Source organism: Lethenteron reissneri, unplaced genomic scaffold, assembly GCF_015708825.2.
Source record: "Lethenteron reissneri isolate LAM-NWPU_2019-01 unplaced genomic scaffold, ASM1570882v1 scaffold_213, whole genome shotgun sequence".
NCBI lineage: Eukaryota > Metazoa > Chordata > Hyperoartia > Petromyzontiformes > Petromyzontidae > Lethenteron > Lethenteron reissneri.
Genome location: NW_026891735.1, coordinates 121,255 through 143,499, shown reverse-complemented (window position 1 = coordinate 143,499; position 22,245 = coordinate 121,255). Strand labels below are relative to the sequence as shown.

Below are 22,245 nucleotides of genomic sequence, written 5' to 3'. Positions count from 1 at the left end.
CGTACTCGTTCCAGCACGGATCTCCTCTTCCATCGCAGGCAGGTCCACCGCCTGAGGAAGGTCGTCGTCGTCGGGTGATGTAGCAGATGATGGCGCAGGAATATTCTTTCTTCTGAGCTTGTTTGACATGCCGTTTCACTTCTGACACCAGTGTAATAAAGGACTCGACCACTGTGTCTGTCTCTTTTTTTTTGTCTCCGTGTCCTTTATTTGGGTTCTTATGCTTTTCCCTCACGGCACTCCCCTAGATACTCTTCGTTCGGCAGCCCCAGGCTGCTGTCGCTCACGTAGCCCACTTTCTCCCCTAGCAGACCCGCTGCTGAACTCCTCGTGCAGACCCCCGCTGCTCAACTCCCCTTTTGCAGACCCGCTGCTCTCTGCAGCCTCCTCGCTGCTCCTGCTGCTCCGGGGTCGGTCACCGTTGGCCGACGGTGCCGAACCTCGTGGTCCGTGTATGTGGCGATCTCGCCACTCTCTCTCTCACTCTCCGCCCTGCGTGGCCTCACTCTTTCCCAGTCTCCGATCACTCCCTGTTCCTCCGTGCTCGGTCACCGCTGGCTGGCGGTGCCGAGTCTTACCGTGTGTGGCGATCTCGCCACTCCCCAACCTCAGCCCTGCGTGGCCTCTGTGGCGATCTCGCCACTCTCCAACCTCAGCCCTGCGTGGCCTCTGTGGCGATCTCGCCACTCTCTGTCTCAATCCCCAACTCTCTCTTCCACCCCACTGGCTGGCGCCGTCATGAGCCCCTCAGCCACCAGGCTGAGGCACGGCGACCACCCAACGTGGTCTCCACTCTTCACTCCCCCGACTGCCCCAGATGGCTTCCTGTCTCCCCGCTATAACTTCTCCCCCACGTGACCCTGACTCCTCCCTCTCGGATCGTCATATCCGACCCGCCCATTTACGCCCGCATTACAGGTCTATGTGGGGTCTCTATGGGTATGGGTCTATGTGGGTCTGTCTGGGTCTATGTGGGTCTGTATGTGTCTATGTTGGTCTGTATGGGTCTCTGTGGGTCTATGTGAGTCTCTGTGGGTCTGTATGGGTCTCTGTGGGTCTCTATGTGTCTCTGTGGGTCTATGTGGGTCTGTATGGGTTTATGTGGGTCTCTATGGTTCTATGTGGGTCTCTATGGGTCTATGTGGGTCTGTATGGGTCTATGTGGATCTGTATGGGTCTCTATGGGTGTATGTGGGTCTCTATGGGTCTATGTTGGTCTGTATGGGTCTCTGTGGGTCTATGTGAGTCTCTATGGGTCTGTATGGGTCACTGTGTGTCTCTATGGGTCTCTGTGGGTTTATTTTGATGATGATGATGATATCAGCTACTGGGTGGACCTGGCCATCAACTTGTGATGTCCAGGTCGCATGTCTGAACAAAGGTCCACACAGCAGCTCAGTGGGACATTACCGCCTGGCACAATGAACGCAGCAGCTGCTACTCGCTAGCGTAGTGATGCAGACGATGTCACCATCGCGTTAGCGCCGGGAACCTCCCCTAGTGAGGCTCGAGGGACACGTGGCAGGGAGCCCAGATCCCCTGAGGGGCTGTCCATAAATGACATCACGCACCTGGGGGGGGGGGGGGGGGGCGAGGGGCAGGGGGGTCAGACATTTGTGACGATGCGTGACGAGGGGGGGTGTGTTTGAGAAATGTGACGTCACATCAAAATGCGCAACTTTAAATAAATATATTCTAGATTTGAAGCTTTCGTGACTGCAAGGATTCATATTCTTTTTTTTTTCGGTAATGTCACGTAGGTAAAAATAAATAATAATAATTTTATTTCTATATTTGTATTTTTATTATTATTTATTTTTAAATAAATATAGACAACACATTTTACTTGATTAAATAGACTTGTTAATCAATGTTTTCCTCTACAACATCAGAGTGCAGCGCCACATTAAATACGCACTACAATGACAATAGTTGAAGGCGATTTGAAGCATGTTTTATACTTTTTTTTGAGGGGGGGCAGAGCTTTGTGACGTCATATTTGGGGGGGGTCTGACTTTTTGTGGCGCCGTGTGACGACGGGGAGGGGGGGGGGTCAAAAATCGTCCAAAATCGCGTGACGTCATTTATTGGCGGCCCCTGACTTGACCCAGCGGTGTAGGGACGTGGCCGAGGAGGCAGCAAGGCCGTGGCCAGGGAAATGAAGGGGGAGTCCCAACCGGGATCGTCTTGGGGGTTTCTTCGCTATTTGGGTCGTTGACGCTTGAGTCTTAGCTCGGCTGTTATTTGAACATCTTTAAGTGACTATGTGACTTTGTGCAAACAGAAATTCCAAGAAAAGTCATCAAAATATTGCAGAATAAAATATTTTAAAATACTTTTAAAAACATGCTTTCATGAAATGTACTGTCCGAGCTGCCCATCCCCCTGCCTCCTTCCCCCATCGCCCCTCCCCCCTTATTCCATATGCCCCGCCCCTGGGCGTGGCTCCCCGAGGGTTGCCGTGACGTAAGGGACCGCGGTGATTTACAGGCAACGTCAGTTGAGCGTGGACAATTAGAGCAGTTAAAAATATTGTTTAAAAATATACATATTTTATTTTTAATGATAGAATATAGTCTTGTCATGAGTATGACATAGCTGTACGACGTTTGCAGTCGATACGACATTGGGAATACGGTTGAAATTGAGTTACAAGGTTTTTGGATACGACAACACACACGGTAAGTTAAATGAAAGCGTGTAAAAAGTTTAAAATATGTCTTGGATTTTTTATGATAGAATATCGTGTTGTCATCAGTATGACACACCTAGACCAAGTTTGCAGTCGATAGCATATTGGGAAGTGTGTACAAATTGAGTTACAAGATTTCTTTTTTGAGGATACAACAGCAGCGTACACCAACGATGTGGGCAAAAATCCCAGTGGCATGCAAGTCAAACAACAACAACAACCACAAGACAACTTAGATTAAGGCCATCAATAGACGAGTACCCGGCAGATATGATAGACACACATCGCCTCTAAGTCAGCGTGTGCACGCCTCTGTGTGCCACACGCAACGCTAGCAGCACTTGCCGCTACAGTCTGTTTATGCTACCCGGGGGATCTTTGTCTTTGTTCTTCTCGCCCCCAGGGCCTCTTCATCTTGATCTTTAACTGCCTCCTCGACAAAGAGGTGAGGGAAGACAATTCACTCACCTATAGACACTTCACTCTTGTTATAGACACTTCACTCTTGTTATAGACACTTCACTCTTGTTATAGACACTTCACTCTGTTATATAGACACTTCACTCTTGTTATAGACACTTTACTCTTGTTATAGACACTTCACTCTGTTATATAGACACTTCACACTTGTTATAGACACTTCACTCTTGTTATAGACATGTACACACAGAGACCCATAGACTCATCACCACTACACAGAGACCCATAGACTCATCACCACCACACAGAGACCCATAGACTCATCACCACACAGAGACCCATAGACTCACCACCACTACACAGTGACCCATAGACTCATCACCACCACACAGAGACCCATAGACTCATCACCACACAGAGACCCATAGACTCACCACCACTACACAGAGACCCATAAACTCACCACCACTACACAGAGACCCATAGACTCATCACCACACAGAGACCCATAGACTCACCACCACACAGAGACCCATAGACTCACCACTACACAGAGACCCATAGACTCACCACCACACAGAGACCCATAGACTCACCACCACACAGAGACCCATAGACTCACCACCACACAGAGACCCATAGACTCACCACCACACAGAGACCCATAGACTCACCACCACACAGAGACCCATAGACTCACCACCACACAGAGACCCATAGACTCACCACCACACAGAGACCCATAGACTCACCACCACACAGAGACCCATAGACTCACCACCACACAGAGACCCATAGACTCACCACCACACAGAGACCCATAGACTCACCACCACACAGAGACCCATAGACTCACCACCACACAGAGACCCATAGACTCACCACCACACAGAGACCCATAGACTCACCACTACACAGAGACCCATAGACTAATTTCTAATCCTCTCCGTCCAGGTACGCAAGGAGCTGAAGAAGAAGCTTGGACTGGGTACACAGAAATCGGTGTCGTGGTGCTGTCAAGATTGGTCACAGAAAACATTGTATAGTGTAGTGAATAGTGTAGTGTATAGTTTAGTGCATATTGGAGCGTATTGTTGTAGTGTATAGTAGTGTGTAGTGTATAGTGTAGTGTATAGTAGTGTAGTGTATAGTAGTGTATAGTGTAGTGAATAGTGTAGTGTATAGTTTAGTGCATATTGGAGTGTATTGTTGTAGTGTATAGTAGTGTGTAGTGTATAGTGTAGTGTATAGTAGTGTAGTGTATAGTAGTGTATAGTGTAGTGTATAGTAGTGTATAGTGTAGTGTATAGTAGTGTATAGTATAGTGTATAGTAGTGTATAGTATAGTGTATAGTAGTGTATAGTGTAGTGTATAGTATTTTAGAGTGTACTGTATAGCAGTGTAGTGTAAGCAGTTTATAGTAATGTAGTGTATAGTAGTGTATAGAAATGTATAGTTTAGTGCATAGTAGTGTAGTGTATTGTAGTGTAGTGTATCATAGTGTAGTGTATCGTAATGTAGTGCATAGTAGTGTATAGTGTAGTGGAAAGTGTAGTGTATTGTTTAGTGCATAGTGTAGTCTAGTGTATTGTAGTTTATAGTAGTGTAAAGTGTAGACTACAGTAGTGTATAGTGTAGTGTTGTGTATAGTGTATAGTATAGTGTATAGTGTAGTGTATAGTGTGTTGTGTAGTGTATAGTAGTTTATAGTGAAGTGTGTAGTACTGTGTGTAGTGTATAGTGTAGTGCATCATCGTCTTTTTAAATCCTTTATTAAATCCTTTATATTAAGTTCGCTTGCTTGCTTGCGTGCTTGCTTGCTTACGACCGTGCAAATCTTTCGGTCGTTTTTTAACCCACTTCCCGTGATCCAATCGAGCTGACATTTTGCACACAGACTCGTTGTGCGAGACAATTAATGTTCGTGAAAAATTTTTTCCAAAATTTGACACTGTGTAGGGAAAACAAATTAAATATTTAATTACCAATTGCTTAATACTGGCAGACAATCATCTGACCCATAGGTGGCAGCCATCTCAAGCCAGAGGACGAGAGGACTCTAGCCGCCACGCATATACAGGATTTATAGTGAAAAACTTAGTTTTTACGGGTTAATTTTTATTAAGTTCGCTTGCTTGCTTGCGTGCTTGCGTGCTTGCTTGCTTGCTTACGACAGTGCAAATCTTTCGGTCGTTTTTTAACCCACTTCCCGTGATCCAATCGAGCTGGCATTTTGCACACAGACTCGTTGTGCAAGCCAGAGGACGAGAGGACTCTAGCCGCCACACATATAAAAGATTTATAGTGAAAAACTTGGTTTTTACGGGTTATACTTATTCCCTCCCTCCTCTCCCCTCTCTCCTCCCCACTCTGTCTGACAGAAGGGGACCAGCAGCACCGGTTTGGATCGAGTTGACCCTCCAAAGTCTCACTGTGAGTATGCCTTCCATGGTGAATCTGATGGCTGGGTGTATGGAATTGATGTGGTTGAGGAATTGGTCTAGAGCAGGCCGGCCATGTGGCCAGATGATAAAAGTGTCATCCACATACCTCTTCCATAAGGTCGGGCATAGAGTGGCAGTCTGCATGGCGTCAGTCTCAAATTTCTCCATGAAAACGTTGGCTACAACCGGAGATGGGGGGGGGGGGTCATTGGGGTGCTTCCAGGTGAAGTATGTATTCGTTAAGTAGTGTCTCACCAGGGGGGGTATCTCAGTATTCAGTCCTTGATGAACCAAGTCTTCAATGATTGCGATGGTGTCAGGTACAGGAACTTTGGTGAATAAGGAAACCACATCAAAACTGACAAGCAGGTCGTCTGGGGACAGGGAAATACCCTTGATTGTCGATACCAGGTGAGTAGAGTTTAGTACCGCAGAGGTGGTTATTCCAGTTTTTGGAGGTCCTAATTAAAAGGAGACCTGATGGTTCAATGATCCACTCTGTCTACAGGAAAAACCGGATTCCCACCACCGTCCATCCCAGAAGAATTCCCTCATCAAGACTCTACATCATAGAACCCAATGCATCTCCGACCAGAAACACATTGCCAGTGAACTCAAACACGTACGCCAAGCTCTCAAGGCTAATGGTTACTCCGACTACACAATCCGCAAAGCCATCACTCCAACCATGAAGAAGGATCCTCTTGAGGAGCCATTCAAAACCATCACCTTACCCTACATTGCTGGGGTCACAAAAAAGATCTCCAAAATCCTGATTAAACACAAGATCCAGGTCCGATTCAACACAGTACATAAAATCCGTGATCTGGTCCCATCTGTAAAAGATGTGATTCCAAACATACAGTACCCTGGCGTCTACAAACTAAGTTTCCTCTGTGGTAGCAGTTACATTGGAGAAACGAAACGACATGTCTCGGACCGCATCCGTGAACATGAAGCAGACCTGAAACACGGTAGGACAAACACCTCAGCCATGGCAAACCATTGTTTTAATTCAGTGGGCTCACATGGCATCGACTTCTCCAAGACGGAGGTTCTCTGCAAGCCATCCGGCTACCATGAGAGATTCGTTCATGAGGCCATCCACATATACAAATACAGAGACAATTTCTATATATCTTTTGTATTCTCCGCAGGGAATGGAGTCTTTGCTCTGCTGCAAGTCTCCTACCACCACTCTCCCATTGACATATTTCGTTGCTTCCTCTTAGTACCTTTCACGCGACGGTCAATGGGATGGTGTATAGCAGATTGTATAATAATAAATAGTATAACAGTGTAATGTCTAATATAATGTATAAGCTAATATATAGTATCGTAATTGTATAGTGAATATACAGCAGTGTGGTATACAGTAGGGTGTGTAGAATAATACATAGTGTAATATTACAATGCATAGTTTAAAGTCAAAGGGTAGTGTATAGTAACGCAGTGTATAATTCAATGTGTATAGTACGGGGTATATCCGTGTGATGTAAGAAAATAAAAAAAGTTTAGCTGGAGGCATATTAATATAATTTATTTTTTGCGACATAGAAGTGTAATGTATGACTTACTGTTAGTAGCTCAGCTTATTGGAGAGTATATTGAGTATATTGATTACATTGATGTTTTTTTATATTTTAGTGTTTTATCGGTTCACTATATGGTAGTCATTATATAGTGTAGTGTATACCCAGTTACTTAATGTTAATAGCTCAGCTTATTGGAGAGTATATTGAGCACATTGATTATATTGATGTAGTTTATATCTTTTTTTTTTCACATAGGTGTATTATATGATAGTAGGGCATTTGCAGTTCTTTAGAAACTCCTCCATTTTTGTTGACCACACAATGCACGAGCTTGATACACGGTGGTTTGGCTGCTGCAGCTCCTTACGATTAAAATTTCTCTCCCTTTATTACTGCTAATTCTACTTCCTCCCTTTATCACTGCTAATCCTACATAATACACGAGCATAATATGACTTTGAGACCCCCCCCCCCCCCCACCATCTACACATTCCACAAGGAGTGACTAATCCCATATCTGCATTTTCCATCAATATGCTTAATTCCGCTGTTGATATGTACACTCCTTTGTCAAGGCGTTCTCCCCTGAACCAGCTTAAATATACGCTGCCAAGCTTGGCGGTGTTCATTGGGACGCTGTCTTTCCGACAGCTCTGCTTCTTCACCTGAGGTCGTCTGCTTGTGTTGTGGCCGAGACGTCGTGAGAATTGTTTTATGTTTTATTTTTAATATATTATTATTTCTCTTCTACGTGACTTTGCCGAAAGAACCAAGAATATGAATCCCTGCAGTCATGAAAGCTTTAAATCGAAATCTCATAGCCACCATGAGCGTTCGTGTCTGGGATCGACCCCACTACCTCCTGCGTACCAGGCGAGGTAGTTAACATCTCAACATCGAACCCACGACCTCCTGCGTACCAGGCGAGGTAGTTAACATTTCAACATCGAACCCACGATCTCCTGTACACCAGGCGAGGTAGTCAACATCTCAACATCGAACCCACGATCTCCTGCGTACCAGGAGAGGTAGTTAACATCTCAAAATCGAACCCACGACCTCCTGCGCACCAGGCGAGGTAGTTAACATCTCAACATCGAACCCACGACCTCCTGCGTAACCAGGCGAGGTAGTTAACATCTCAAAATCGAACCCACTACCTCCTGCGTACCAGGCGAGGTAGTTAACATCTCAGCATCGAACCCACGACCTCCTGCGTACCAGGCGAGGTAGTTAACATCTCAACATCGAACCCACGATCTCCTGTACACCAGGCGAGGTAGTTAACATCTCAAAATCGAACCCACGAACTCCTGCGTACCAGGCGAGGTAGTCAACATCTCAACATCGAACCCATGACCTCCTGCGTACCATGCGAGGTAGTCAACATCTCAACATCGAACCCACGACCTCCTGCGTACCATGCGAGGAAGTTAACCTCTCAACATCGAACTCACGACCTCCTGCGTACCAGGTGAGGTAGTCAACATCTCACCGAACCCCCGATCTCCTGTGTACCAGGCGAGGTAGTCAACATCTCAACATCGAACCCACGACCTCCTGCGTACCAGGTGAGGTTGTTAACGTCTCAACATGGAGAGAGAGTGAGACGGAGACTCCGGAGATGGAGACTTCTCTCTAGAGGCAGAGTGAGAATTAGCAAGTCAGGATGAGGAACTGCACCCGGTTTGGTAGTCACATGGTTACTTACCCACTCACCCACTCACTCACCTACTCACTCAACAGCCTACCTCCTACCACACTCACCCAGCTACTTATTCATGCAATCACTAACCCACTCACCTACCTACCCACTCATTCACCCACCTATCCAATCACTAAACCACTCACTCACCCACCCACTAACCCACCCAATCACCTACTCACCCACCCACCAACTCAGCCACCCATTCACCCACTCACTCAGCCACCTACCCACTCACGAACCCACTCACTCACCCACTCACCCACCAACTCACCCACTCGCTCACCCACCTACCTACTTAATAACTCACTCAATCACCCACCTACCCACTCACCCACCCACTCAGCCACCCACTCACTCAGCCACCCACTCACCTACTAACCCACCCACTCACTAACCCACTCACTCACCTACTCACTTACTCAACAAGCCGCTCACCCACTCATTCACCCACTCACTCACCTACTAACTCACTCACCCACTCACTCATCCACTCACCCACTCACTCACATACTCGATCACCTACTCACTCACCCACTCAACAAGCCACTTACTCACGTACTCACTCACCTACCAACTCATTCACTCACCCACTCATCTACTCACTCACCGACTTACACACTCACCCACTCACCCAATCACTCACCCACCCACTCATACTCACTCACCCACTCATGCTCACTCACCCATTCACTCACCCACCCACTCAGTCACTCACTCACCCACTCGGTCACTCACTCACCTACTCACATACACACTCACTCATCTATTCCCTAACACTCATCCACTCACTCAACTACTCACTCACCAACCTAGTCACCCACTTACTCACCCACTCACATACTCACCTACTCACACACTCACCTACTCACACACCCAATCACCCACCCACCCATGCACCCACTCACTCGCTCTCTCACTCACTCACCTCCTCACTCACCTGCTCACTAACCTATTGACGCACACACTCACCTACTCACTCACCTACTCACTCACTTACTCACCTACTCACACATTTACATACTCTCCCACCTACCCACTCATCCACTCACCCACTCACTTACCTACCCACTCACCTACTCACACACTCACTCACCTACTCACTCACTCACCTACTCACACACTCACCTACTCACACACTCACCTACTCACAACAAAAAACTAAACACCGACTTATCAATCCCTTCTTTCTCCCTTATCTCTCCCTTATCTATCCCTTATCTCTCTATTATCTCTCCCTTATCTCTCCCTTAACTCTCTCTTATGTCTTTCTCTCTCCCCCACAGCTTCCGAGAGCATGAGAGCCGGAGATGGAGATTCAATCGAAGCGTCCGTCCAGAAAAGACTCCATCAAGTTTCTGCATATCTACTCCGACTACCAACTCTGAACAGTGGCTTGTGAGCGGGGAGAAAGCAGAGGAGGAGGTGATGGAGGAGTTGGAGATGAAATTGGTGGAGGTGGACGTGGTGGTGGTGGATTGGGAGTCTGCCCCAATAGCCCGCGATCACAAATCGCTCTTTAACTGCATCACAAAAGTAACCTGCAGCGTCACACCTATCGCCATCATTAGGGGACAGAACGGCGGTCCGATCTCCCACCCCCCCAGAAAGACGTTTATCAGATTATTTGCGTCTTTCGATGAAGTCAGGTAGATGGGTTCAAGAGAAAATAACAAAAACAACGACGATTTTTTGATCGCAACGCAACCGCTCTTCATCTTCCTTATCTTCCTGATGACGACCGCTGGCTTTGCGATCGAAACATCGTAGTTTTTTTTTTGCTATTTTCCTTGAACCCTGAGTGCTGCTCACTCAGAGGAGGAGTTGTAGGCGCTGCTGCTGAACCTGGAGCGTGCCACTAAGAGGTGGGGCCTTACCATTAGCCCCACCAAAACTAAGCACCTGCCTAGGTATTTTGTCAGACAATCCACCCCCACAACTCCCAATTGGTGATGGAGTAGTTGTGGAGAGAGTGGAGAGTTTCCCATACCTGGGCAATGTGCTCATGACCGGCTCCACTTTGACAGCGGAGGTCTCACTCCGAATCAGTCGAGTGGCAATATCTTTTCATCGGTTGCGTAACGCTGTGTGGAAGCTACCTGGTCTGTCGCTCCACACACAGCTTCGGGTCTTCTCGGCCACGGTCATGCCTTCCCTTCTTTTTGCTTGGAAAACAACTTAGAAACATTTAGGCTGGCCTGTCTACGATCCATTCTGGGTTTAACCAGGCTGTATTATGTGAGGAGCTCACAAATCTTTGAAAGATTTGGAACAGTGTCATCAGTGAGCTCCTCCGGCAGACAAGGCTGCGTTGGCTGGGCTATGTAGCCCGCATGCCCAGCCACCGCATGCCTAAGCAGCTTTTGTTCAGTCGGATAAAGGGGGGTAAATAGGCCCGGCACGGGCTAGAGAAGAGATGGAGTGATGTGGTACAGGAGGACGTGGAGCTGAATGGACTTGCCGATAACTGGAACCAGCGGTGTCAAGATCGGCCTCTGTGGAGGAGGCTCGTGAAGGACGCTACTGGGCAGTTGGAGGCAGTCGCCCTCCAACAACAGAGGGCGGAGTAGCGACTCTCACAACAACGAGCGGAGCGCCGGGTGGCTAAAGCACAGCAAGTTGGCACAGTAGGGGGCACAGATGGTGCATCAGCCACTCGTCTCAGTCATCTCAGTCAGTCGACCCTGTGGCACCTGCTGGGTCTGCCCCGTGACGTCTTTGCAGTGGGCGGTCGACACTTCACGTCGTAGCCTCAAGGTGCACATGGCCTGGCACAAGCGTCGTGGTGATGCCACCCCCACTTAGTGGCGAATGGCGGTTGTTGTTGTTGTGGGTTTATGAATGCATCGTTAAACCCGCCACCACCCGACATGTTCTATCGGGGAACGTTTTGCCACGTAAACGAAACGTGCGGCCAACTCGTTACTGGTACAGCAACGCGCAGATTGTGTGTTGGAGAGTAAAACCCCGCGACACACATTCACTATTCGAGCAACACGTGCGGCGTTTTTTCCCGGTGATTACAACGACCAGCATCATAATCATCATCCATCCAGCATCATCATCCATCCAGCATCACCACCATCATCATCTTCATCCATCATCTTTGTCATCAATCTTCATTCATCACCATCATCATCCATCCAGCATCATCATCATCCATCCAGCATCATCATCCATCCAGCATCACCACCATCATCTTCATCCATCATCTTCATCATCAATCTTCATTCATCACCATCATCATCCATCCAGCATCATCATCATCCATCCAGCATCATCATCATCATCCAGCATCACCATCATCATCCATCATCATCATCACCACCAGCATCATCATCCATCCAGCATCATCATCATCTTCATCCATCATCTTCATCATCAATCTTCATTCATCACCATCATCTTCCATCCAGCATCATCATCATCATCCAGCATCACCAGCATCATCATCTTCATCCATCATCAATCTTCATCCATCCAGCATCACCATCATCATCATCCACCATCATCATCGCCACCAGCATCATCATCCATCCAGCATCATCATCATCCATCATCATCACCACCATCATCATCATCATCACCACCATCATCATCTTCATCCATCATCACCATCGCCATCATCAGCATCAACATCATCATCAGATGGATATCCGCAGAGTTGTTGGAAGAATCCTCCTCCTGCTCTCGTTCCGTTCTTTATAAAGTCGTTTTTGTTTGTTTATTTAAGAGTTAGCACCGCGGTACGGTGAGGCGATTTGTAAGTTTCCGCGCGAACGTTATTTTTATGCTGGAACATATATTATTACAGGGACTCCTCCACTTGTATTTGACTTACGAACTTTGAGAGATACGCACAGACCTTGCCCGAATGTCCAGTTGCAGTTGATCGGACTGATAGCGAGTCGTAAGTTCAACCGGCCAGAGTAACAGATGGCGGTGGAGGTGGCATCTACATCTGCAGAACGTGAAGAACCAGTGGCATCTACATCTGCAGAACGTGAAAAATCAGTGGCATCTACATCTACAGAACGTTGAGAACCAGTGGCATCTACATCTGCAGTACATGAAGAACCAGTGACATCCACATTCACAGGGGACTTTTAAAGCCATTCCCGCGTGTGTAGTGCAGACTCCGCACACCACGTTTGGACTCGACAGGAGATGACGTTGAACAAATCGACCTACGATCACAGACCTCTGGAACCCAGCTCGTTGTTACGTAGAGGTGATCCCCCTACAGTTATTTTTACTTTTAGATTTGAAGCTTTCGTGACTGCAATGATTCATATTCTTAGGTTTTTTCGGTAAAGTCACCATGTAGGTAAAAAATTAAAATTAATAAAAGTAAAATAAAAATAAAATAAAAATCACGACGTTTCGGAGGCAACACAAGCTTCCATCTTCAGGTGGAACCGTCACAGCACGATAGCTGTATCAAGTGAGAGGAATTCCAAGGAAACAGTATTTGTATATATACTGGTTGAGGGTGGGAGGAGCCAAGGTAGCGTGCCTCAGCTGCACCGAACCTCACGAAAATAATATTCAGGGCCTACCTTGGCTCCTCCCACCCTCAACCAGTATATATACAAATACTGTTTCCTTGGAATTTCTCTCACTTGATACAGCAATCGTGCTGTGACGGTTCCACCTGAAGACGGAAGCTTGTGTTGCCTCCGAAACGTCGTGATTTTTATTTTATTTTTTATTTTACTTTGATTAATTTAAATTTTTTACCTACGTGACTTTACCGAAAAAACCTAAGAATATTTTTACTTTTATTACCTAGCAGGGGAGGGGCGTCCATTAGTTGCGTCGCCCGCGATGTCAGAACATCGCCACGATGTGATACCACCGTCACGATTATGACGATTATTATTATTATCCTAATAATATTAACGGGAACTTTCTTGCCAGTATCAAAATGTAAGAATAGGGTATTTTTACCCTTTCTCTAAATAAAACAGAAGGTTATGAGATGTTTAATACACCAAACGGAATTCCTTTTTCAAGGAAATCCTCTCCGCATTAACTACACAAGCTAATTGTGCTGAACATGCTCGCCTCGAGCTATAATGTCCCCGACAGTGGCATGGTCCTTGTGCTGTTCGCCTTTTGGCGTTCTCTAATCTAACACTGTTTGAGACTAGGCTCATAAGAAAGCTGTCTCTGGTGTGGACCAATACGTTTCACAGACAACGCCATCGATGTACTAACAGAGCATGGTGTTGTTTAATCGTTTGCATGTTCACCACAAAGTTCCGTGTGTGGTTAATGCTGGGAGGATTTCCTTGAGAAATTATTCTGTTTTATTCCCAGAAAGGGTTAAAGGTATTGATATAATTGTAGTAATGATGACGTCTTCATGGCACAAATCATTGTTGAGATGGAGGAGTTTGATGCTTTCTCAACGGAGGAGTTGACGCTTCGTAGACGGAGGAGTTGACGCTTCGTAGACGGAGGAGTTGACGCTTTGTCCGACTCTAAGGCTGCTTATTCTCGGCCTTTGCGCCCCTCAATCGGTGAAAAAAAAATTAATCGCGTATACTCCAGAGTATACGAGGATTTTTTTTGCTATGGTCAGATGGCATGAATATAAATGCTGTGTGTGTCGTCAAGTCCTCCACCATCCAACACGGACAATTAGTGAATGTTTGTGCCAATTCGTTACGAGCATCATCACTCTACACTGCACTATACACTGCCCTGTACTGTGCACTACACTATACAGGATAAGAGCCGCTGACTTAAGGGCACCGATGAGACAAAGCCATAGCCAAGAGGCTTCCTCTGGCACACAGGCCAATCATTTGTAACTCTACGGTGGCTAGGAGATGTTAACTACCTCGCCTTGTACACAGGATTCCATGGGTTCGATTCCAGACCCTCACATCCACGGTGGCTAGGAGATGTTAACTACCTCGTCTGGTACACAGGTTGCCATGGATTCGATCCCAGACCCTCGCACCCACGGTGGCTAGGAGATGTTAACTACCTTGCCTTGTACACAGGATGCCATGGGTTCGGTCCCAGACCCTCACATCCACGATGGCTAGGAGATGTTAACTACCTCGCCTCGTATACAGGAGGTTGTGGATTGGAATCTGACCCTGACGCCCCCGGTGGCTAGGCGATGTTAACTACCTCGCCTGGTATACAGGAGGTTGTGGGTTCAATCCCAGACCCGAACTCCAAATGTTGACTGCCTCGCCTGGTATGCAGGAGGTTGTGGGTTCAATCCCAGACCCGAACTCCAAATGTTGACTGCCTCGCCTGGTATACAGGAGGTCATGGGTTCTATCCTGGACCCTGACGCCCACAGTGGCTCGGAGATGTTGACTACCTCGCCTGGAACGCAGGAGGCGTGGGTTCGATCTCGGACCCTGACGTGTGGTAGTTGACATAGTGCGCCGGGGCTGGGTGGATGTTTTTTAAAATAACTTTTAACAAGCGTCTCGTGTCTGGCGTCGCGCGGGAGATTCGAATCTGGGACCCCGCCAATTGTCACCCCTCCTTCAACCCCCCGGGAGAGTGAGCGCATGTGTGTGTGTATGTACACGCATATGTGTGTGTATGTACACCCGTGTGCATGTAAATCGGTGGGGAGCGGCTAGCGCTTTGCTGCGCGACCCGGGTTCGATGCCCATGTAGTAAACATCGCCACTGGGGAGATAAAAGGCGGCCGGGCGTGGTGGCGCTGGCCACCCGCTCCCTCGTGTGCCGTGCCGGCCTTCATAGCTGCTGCTCGCTAAGAGCACTTGCCCCTACAGTCTGTTAGAGGCTACACGGGGGAAATCTTTGTGTCTTTGCCTTTTGTGAATCGGTTATGATTTTGTGGTTTTAAATTAATGGCAATAGATTATGGTGAGGAGATTCGTGCAAGGATCCGCGATGCTCCGTCCTTCCGTCCGTCCGTGCGTCCTCGTCCAAGATCTTTGGCGCCGGGGAATGGTTTTATGGATGAGGATCATCATCATCGTCGTCGTCATCATCACGCTCCGTGTGTGTGTCTGTCTGTCTGTCTGTGTCTGTCTGTCTGTGTGTCTGTCTGTGTGTCTGTCTGCGAGTGGCTGGCTGAGGTGCCATCTGTTGAGGAAGTACTGAAGGCGAGACCAGTCTGAGACCAGGAAAGGCACCGGGCAGAGATGATCTCCCAAGCGAAATGCTGAGGGAGGGTGGCGTTTGTGCACAGACTGTCCTACATGACATCATAACAACAGTCTGGGCCACTGGACAGACTGTACAACTACAGGGGCATATCACTCTTCAGTGTGACGGGAAAGGTTCTGGCAAGGATTATTCAACATCACCTTGCTAGGCTCGCTGAGGAGAGGCTTGCGGAGCCCCAATGCGGTTTAAGGAAAGGGGGGTCCTGCAGAGATGCCATATTTTCTGTCCGTCTGCTACAGCAGAGGTGTAGGGAATTCCAACAAGACCTACATCTCTGCTTCATTGACCTGGTCAAGGCCTATGATACCATCAGTAGCCCTGGGCTCTGGGTTGTTCTTCGTGCTTTCGGAGTCCCTGACCCTCTGCTCACGCTCATTAAGGACCTTCAAGATGGTGAGCAGGCCCGGGAAAAACTACGTGGCCGGGAGTCAGAGCCATTCCCTGTACACATTTCGTTGCGACAGGGATGTCCTCTGGCTCCAACATTAGGTAACATCTATTTGGACCACGGAGTTTATGAAGCCTTCAATAGCTGTACCGGGGGAATTTACATCTGGTACAGATACAATGAGAGGCTGATCGATGCCCGGGTGCAGTCAAGGGTTGGCTCCCTATTGTCAACCACGTTATGTATGCTGACGACCTGGTAATTTCAGCTCACTCAGAGGAGGAGTTGGAGGCGTTGCTGCTGAAACTGGAGTGTGCCACTAAGAGGTGGGGCCTTACCATCAGCCGCACCAAAACTAAGCACTTGCCTGGGTATTTTGTACCATCGGGCACTCCACCCCCACAACTCCCAATCGGTGATGGGGCAGTTGTGGAGAGAGTGGAGAGTTTTCCCATACCTGGGCAATGTGCTTATGACCGGCTCCAGTTTAACAGCAGAGGTCTCACTCCGAATCAGTCGAGCGGAAATATATTTTCATCGGTTGCGTAACGCTGTGTGGGAGCTACCTGGTCTGTCGCTCCGCACGAAGCTTCAGGTCTTCTTGGCCACAGTCATTCCCTCCCTTCTCTATGCTTGCGAAACGTGGACCCCCCTAATGGAACATCTTCGCTGGTTAGAAACATTTAGGCTGGCCTGCCTACGATCAATCCTGGGTTTAACCAGGCTGGATTGTGTGAGGAGCTCACACATCCTCGAAAGATCTGGACAAAGTCCCATCGGTGAGCACCTCCGGCAGGCAAGGCTGCGTTGGAAGGGCCTTGTAGCCCGCATGCCCAATCACCACATGCCCAAACAGCTTTTGTTCCGCCGGATCGAGGGGGCTAAACGGGCGCGGCACGGGCTGGACAAGACATGGAGTGATGTGCTACAGGAGGACTTGGAGCTGAGTCCACTTGCGGATGACTGGTACCAGCCGTGTCAAGATCGGCCACTGTGGAGGAGGCTCCTGAAGGACGCTACTGCCCAGTTGGAGGCAGTCACCCTCCAACAACAACGGAGGGCGGAGGAGCGACGCTCACAACAACGAGCGGAGAGCCGGGTGGCTAATGCACAGAAAGTTGCCACAGTAGGGGCCACAGGTGGTGCATCAGCCAGTCGTCTCAGTCGACCTGTGCCATCTGGGTTTGCCCCGTGACCTCTTGCCAGCGGGCGTTCGACACTTCACGTGGCCTCAAGGTGCACATAGCCTGGCACAAGCGTTGTTGTGACGTCACCACCACTTAGTTGCGAATGACGGTTGTTGTTGTTCAGTCTATGTATGTATGTGTTAGTCCATTTGTGCGTGTAACTCTATGTGTGTGCATCAATGGATTTGCGTGTGTAACTACATGTCTGCCTTTTTCGCCTGGGCAACGCCGGGTACTTACCGCTAGTTGTTTATAAATGCCTACCGTTGGTAGATAAGATGGTTATATCATTTGCACGGGAAGGCCAATAACATGGCGAGGTTTTTGCTTAATGAGAAAGCCATAGTTTCACAGCAGCGCCATCTCGTGGAAATGTCACGAGCCGCCACTGCCTCATCTATGCACTGTGCGTTGAAATTATTCCGTGTCGTACGTAGCCAGAGGTCGCAAACGGGTACCCGTACCTGGCCGAGTACGGGTAGCCAGGTATCGGGTAGGGTACGGGTATCGGGTACCCGGTTGCGACCTCTGTACGTAGCCAACCGTGCTCATCGGAGGCATGGGTGAAGGACAATAAACTAAACACAAACATCACTTTCAAATAAATGAGTCCTAGATGATGATTTAAACGTGGATAACTCCCAGGGGCTTCCTAATATCTGAACGGGCGTTCCAGACGGCCGCAGAAGTGCATCTGAATGCGAGCGATGCAGTGACCGTCTTTGTTCGATGGCCGAGGAAAAAGTGTTCGATGACTATGGTCCCGCTTCTCGGTTCAATGTGCGCCGACCTGCATAGAACGGAACAACAAAGATGTTTTTAAATCGACTCCTGTGTCTGTGATTCTCTTTCTGACTCCACAATATTTTACTGCGTTGTTCCCTCCGATGCAAGACTATCAACACATTCCTGCGGAGGGAGCTGGTAGGAACGTTGGGTTGCTCGGTCAATGGCCAGGGTCAACGGCGGCGTGGTGTATTCCGCAAATATGGCCGACTGTGAGGTCGGGCACAAGCCGGCGTGAGTAGGTTAAACGTTGAGTTTTATAAGGGCACCACGGGGTGACCAGCCCCTCACCACCCTCCCCTCACCAGCCAGCCCCTCCCCACCCTCCCCTCCCATTTTTGGAATCACGACGGACGGACGGACACAATAATCCCCTGGTGTAACCAGTTTCCTACCAGTATCAGTTTAATACGTGGGCTGTCGCGACAGGCTGTAGCTGCCCCATACACCCCCCCACCTCCCACGTGATGCGGGAGTTCTGCACGAAAGAGAAGGGGTGTGGGGAAGGCCCCTCCCTCCTCTCCTAGCCTGTTTGTGATTGGTGGGTTGGGAAGAGGGAGGTGACTGGGGCATGAGTGATAGGGGAGGGGAGGAGCCAAAGAGAGAGAGAGACATGAGGGTAGGAGCCACTCACTCCAGCCTGCTTGTCATTGGTGGGTTGGGTGGAGGGAGCTGACTGGGGCACGAGTGAAAGGGGAGGAGCCCCAGAGAGAGAGAAATGAGGGGAGGAGCCACTCGATCCAGGTTGCATGTCATTGGTGGATTGGGGAGAGAGAGAGGTGACTCGGACATGATTGACAGGGGAGGGGAGGAGCCACGAAGAGAGTGGGGGAGGCGCCACTCACTCTCACCTGCTTGTTATTGATGGGTTAGGGAGGAGGTGACTGGAGCATGAGTGACAGGGGAGGAGCCCCACATCGAGAGACACAAAAGGGGAGGAGCCAGGAGGAGGGACGAGAAACTCTTGGTGGAGAGACGACGTCACGTGACTGCGTTGAGCCGCCGCCATTTTAATATCAAACAGCGCACAGGGGAGACCGGCAAGCGCTGTGGTAACAATGGACGCAGACGAAGACGGATTCACCGACGCTTGCTGATGTTAGCCCATCAAACAAAGGGGCAGCGGTGTCACGCGACTCACCTTCTTAAAGTTGCTTTTACGTAAGATTATTTTACGGTGTTATTTTTTAAAACATGCCTTCGATAGTAATTTATTATAATGCAATGTTGCTTTGTGTGCCATTTGATTTTATCCTACTGGTGATTTATTCTATTAACAATGGTTTTTTGTTGTATCTGTACGACACTTTGAATGGCATCCTTTGCACGAAATAGGGGCCGTCCATAAATGACGTCACGCACCTGGGGGGGGGGGGGTCAGACATTTGTGACGATGTAACGCGGGGGGGGGGTGAGAAATGTGACGTCACATCAAAATACGCAACTTTAAATAAATATAGACAACACGTTCTGCTCAATTAAATATACTTTTTAATAAATGTTTTCTCCTACAACATCAGAGTGCAGCGCCCCATTAAATACGCACTACAATGCGATTTGAAGCATGTTTTATTTTCAAACTGGAAATATGGTTTGGGGGGGGGGGCAGAGCTTTGTGACATCATATTTGAGGGGGGGTCTGACTCTTTTTGACGCCGTGTGACGAGGGGGGGGGGGGGTCAAAAATCGTCCAAAATCGCGTGACGTCATTTATAGAGGCCCCCATAGTGCTAAAGAAATAAAGACTTTATTGATCGAATCAATTCCAATGAAGCGACGTTTTCAAGATGTCTCCCCGATCAACTCGGAGCTGGCTGCCCCATCAACTGAGCTGCATCGATACACAATGACGCTGTTGCATGCCCATTGTCTTTGTAACTGATTGGCCCACACCAGAGACCACTGCCTTCTTCAGGGTCTCGTCTCACCAGCGCACCTTGCAAAAGTTATCATCGATTTGGTGTTCGAACACCCTAACACACACTCCTGTATTGCCACCAGAAAGGGCATCAACTTATTCTTATTTTTCATACTTTGATACTGGCAAAGAAGGTATCACCCCGGCCTAGTAATGCTCTCGATACGCGTGGCATTGCCCTGGTCCTGGTCTCTGGTACGACACTGCTGGCGAGACTTTTCCGTTCAGAAGGCTCTGGTGTCTCTGGTGTATCTGGTGTAGGTCCATTCGTTTCAAAGACAATTGCTTAAACTCTTTGGTTCTTTCGCCGTGTGTGTTGCGATCGAAACGTCGTGATTTATTTTATTTTCAACTACGTGACTTTACCAAAAGAACCAAAGAGTATGGATTCCTGCAGTCACGAAATGCTTCAAAACAATGCGTATAACACAACAATTATGATTATTAAAGCGATGTTTGTTTCCATGTTCTCCCGTACTGTACGTGGTTAATGCATTACTTGATGACGCCTTGAAAAAAAGTATACACATACACGACACACTACTACTTTACACTACACGATACACTATACACCACACACACTACTATTTTACACTACACGATATACTACGCTACTATACACTGCACCACGAGTACTGTGTGTGGTTAATGCACAATTGACAACGCCTTACGATAGGTATCTCTTTAGTGTTCTAACACGTTAACACCACTCCCGGCTTTATGGCCATTAAGGGCACAAAACCCGAATATTTTCTTTAAAATGTATTTTCAGTTTCAGCTCTTGCTCGTTTTTTTTTGTTTTAAGCGTATTCAGAGCTACGATCGATTCCACTAAACTACGTTTAACTTTTAAATGTTCTACCAGCTAAAGGCCCAGCCGAGCTGGATAGCTTATTTTCAGAACCCATGACATCCTGTTTACCAGGCAAGATAGTTAACATCTCCTAGCCACAGTGGCGTTATGATCTGGGATAGAACCCACGACCTCCTGTAAATCAGGCGAGGTAGTTAACATCTCCGAGCCACCATGGTGTTTGGGTCCGGGATCGAACTCACGACCTCCTGTATACCAGGTGAGGTAGTTAACATCCCCTTTAGCCAGCGTCGCACTGTTGAGTCTTGGCCTTAACCAGATAACCCAGAGTGAAAATATTTAACAGGAATTAGGAGGCACAGATTGACACCGTTAAGGTCCTGAGAGAGTTCATCTGTTTCACAATAGCAGGCAATTGCTTAACTTAACAATTTAAATTTTGACCAGGTAAGGTTCCACTGAGCGACATAGCTATTTTTGCAGCGAGGTAGTTAACATCTCCTAGCCACCGTGGAGTCAGGATCTGGGATCGAACCCACGTCTTACTGTATACCAGGCGAGGTAGTTAACATCTCCCAGCCACCATGTGCGTTAGGGTCTGGGATCGAACTCACGAACCTCCTGTATACCAGGCGAGGTAGTTAACATCCCATTTAGCCAGTGTTGCACTGTTGAATCTTGGCCTTAACCAGATAACCCAGAGTAAAAATATGTAACAGGAATTAAGAGGCACATCTTTACACCGTTCAGTTCCTGAGAGTGTTCATCTGTTTCACAATAGCAGGCAATGATTTAACTTTAAATTAACAATGTTTTGTATTTTGACCACGTAAGACCCCATTGAACGACGTAGGAGCAGACCTGGCTGGCACAAACCATGGCGGCTCAACCGAGTGGCTGATATCATCGTCGGCATCATCACGCGGACACTGATGGCAACAGACAAACACTGAAGTGCGCGTTTCTACAGACCCACAGAGACCCACAGACCCACAGAGACCCATAGATATCCAGAGACCCACAGAGATCCATATAGACTTACATAGACCCATAGACACCCATACAGACCCACAGAGACCCATACAGACCCACAGAGACGCATACAGACCCACAGAGACCCATACAGACCCACAGAGACCCATACAGACCCACAGAGACCCATACAGACCCACAGAGACCCAT

General features: G+C 48.1%; 1 protein-coding gene across 1 annotated transcript in view; it reads left to right on the top strand.

Annotated features, from left to right (window-relative positions):
• The window catches only part of LOC133339716 (adhesion G protein-coupled receptor F5-like), a 35,287-nt gene extending 29,660 nt beyond the window's left edge, over positions 1-5,627 (top strand). The window contains exons 10-12 of the mRNA XM_061547868.1: positions 3,096-3,137; positions 4,067-4,114; positions 5,495-5,627. Coding sequence (XP_061403852.1) covers positions 3,096-3,137; positions 4,067-4,114; positions 5,495-5,617 — 213 coding nt within the window. The 3' untranslated portion in view covers positions 5,618-5,627. The remainder of the gene's footprint in view (positions 1-3,095; positions 3,138-4,066; positions 4,115-5,494) is intronic.
• Positions 5,628-22,245: the final 16,618 nt, after the last annotated feature.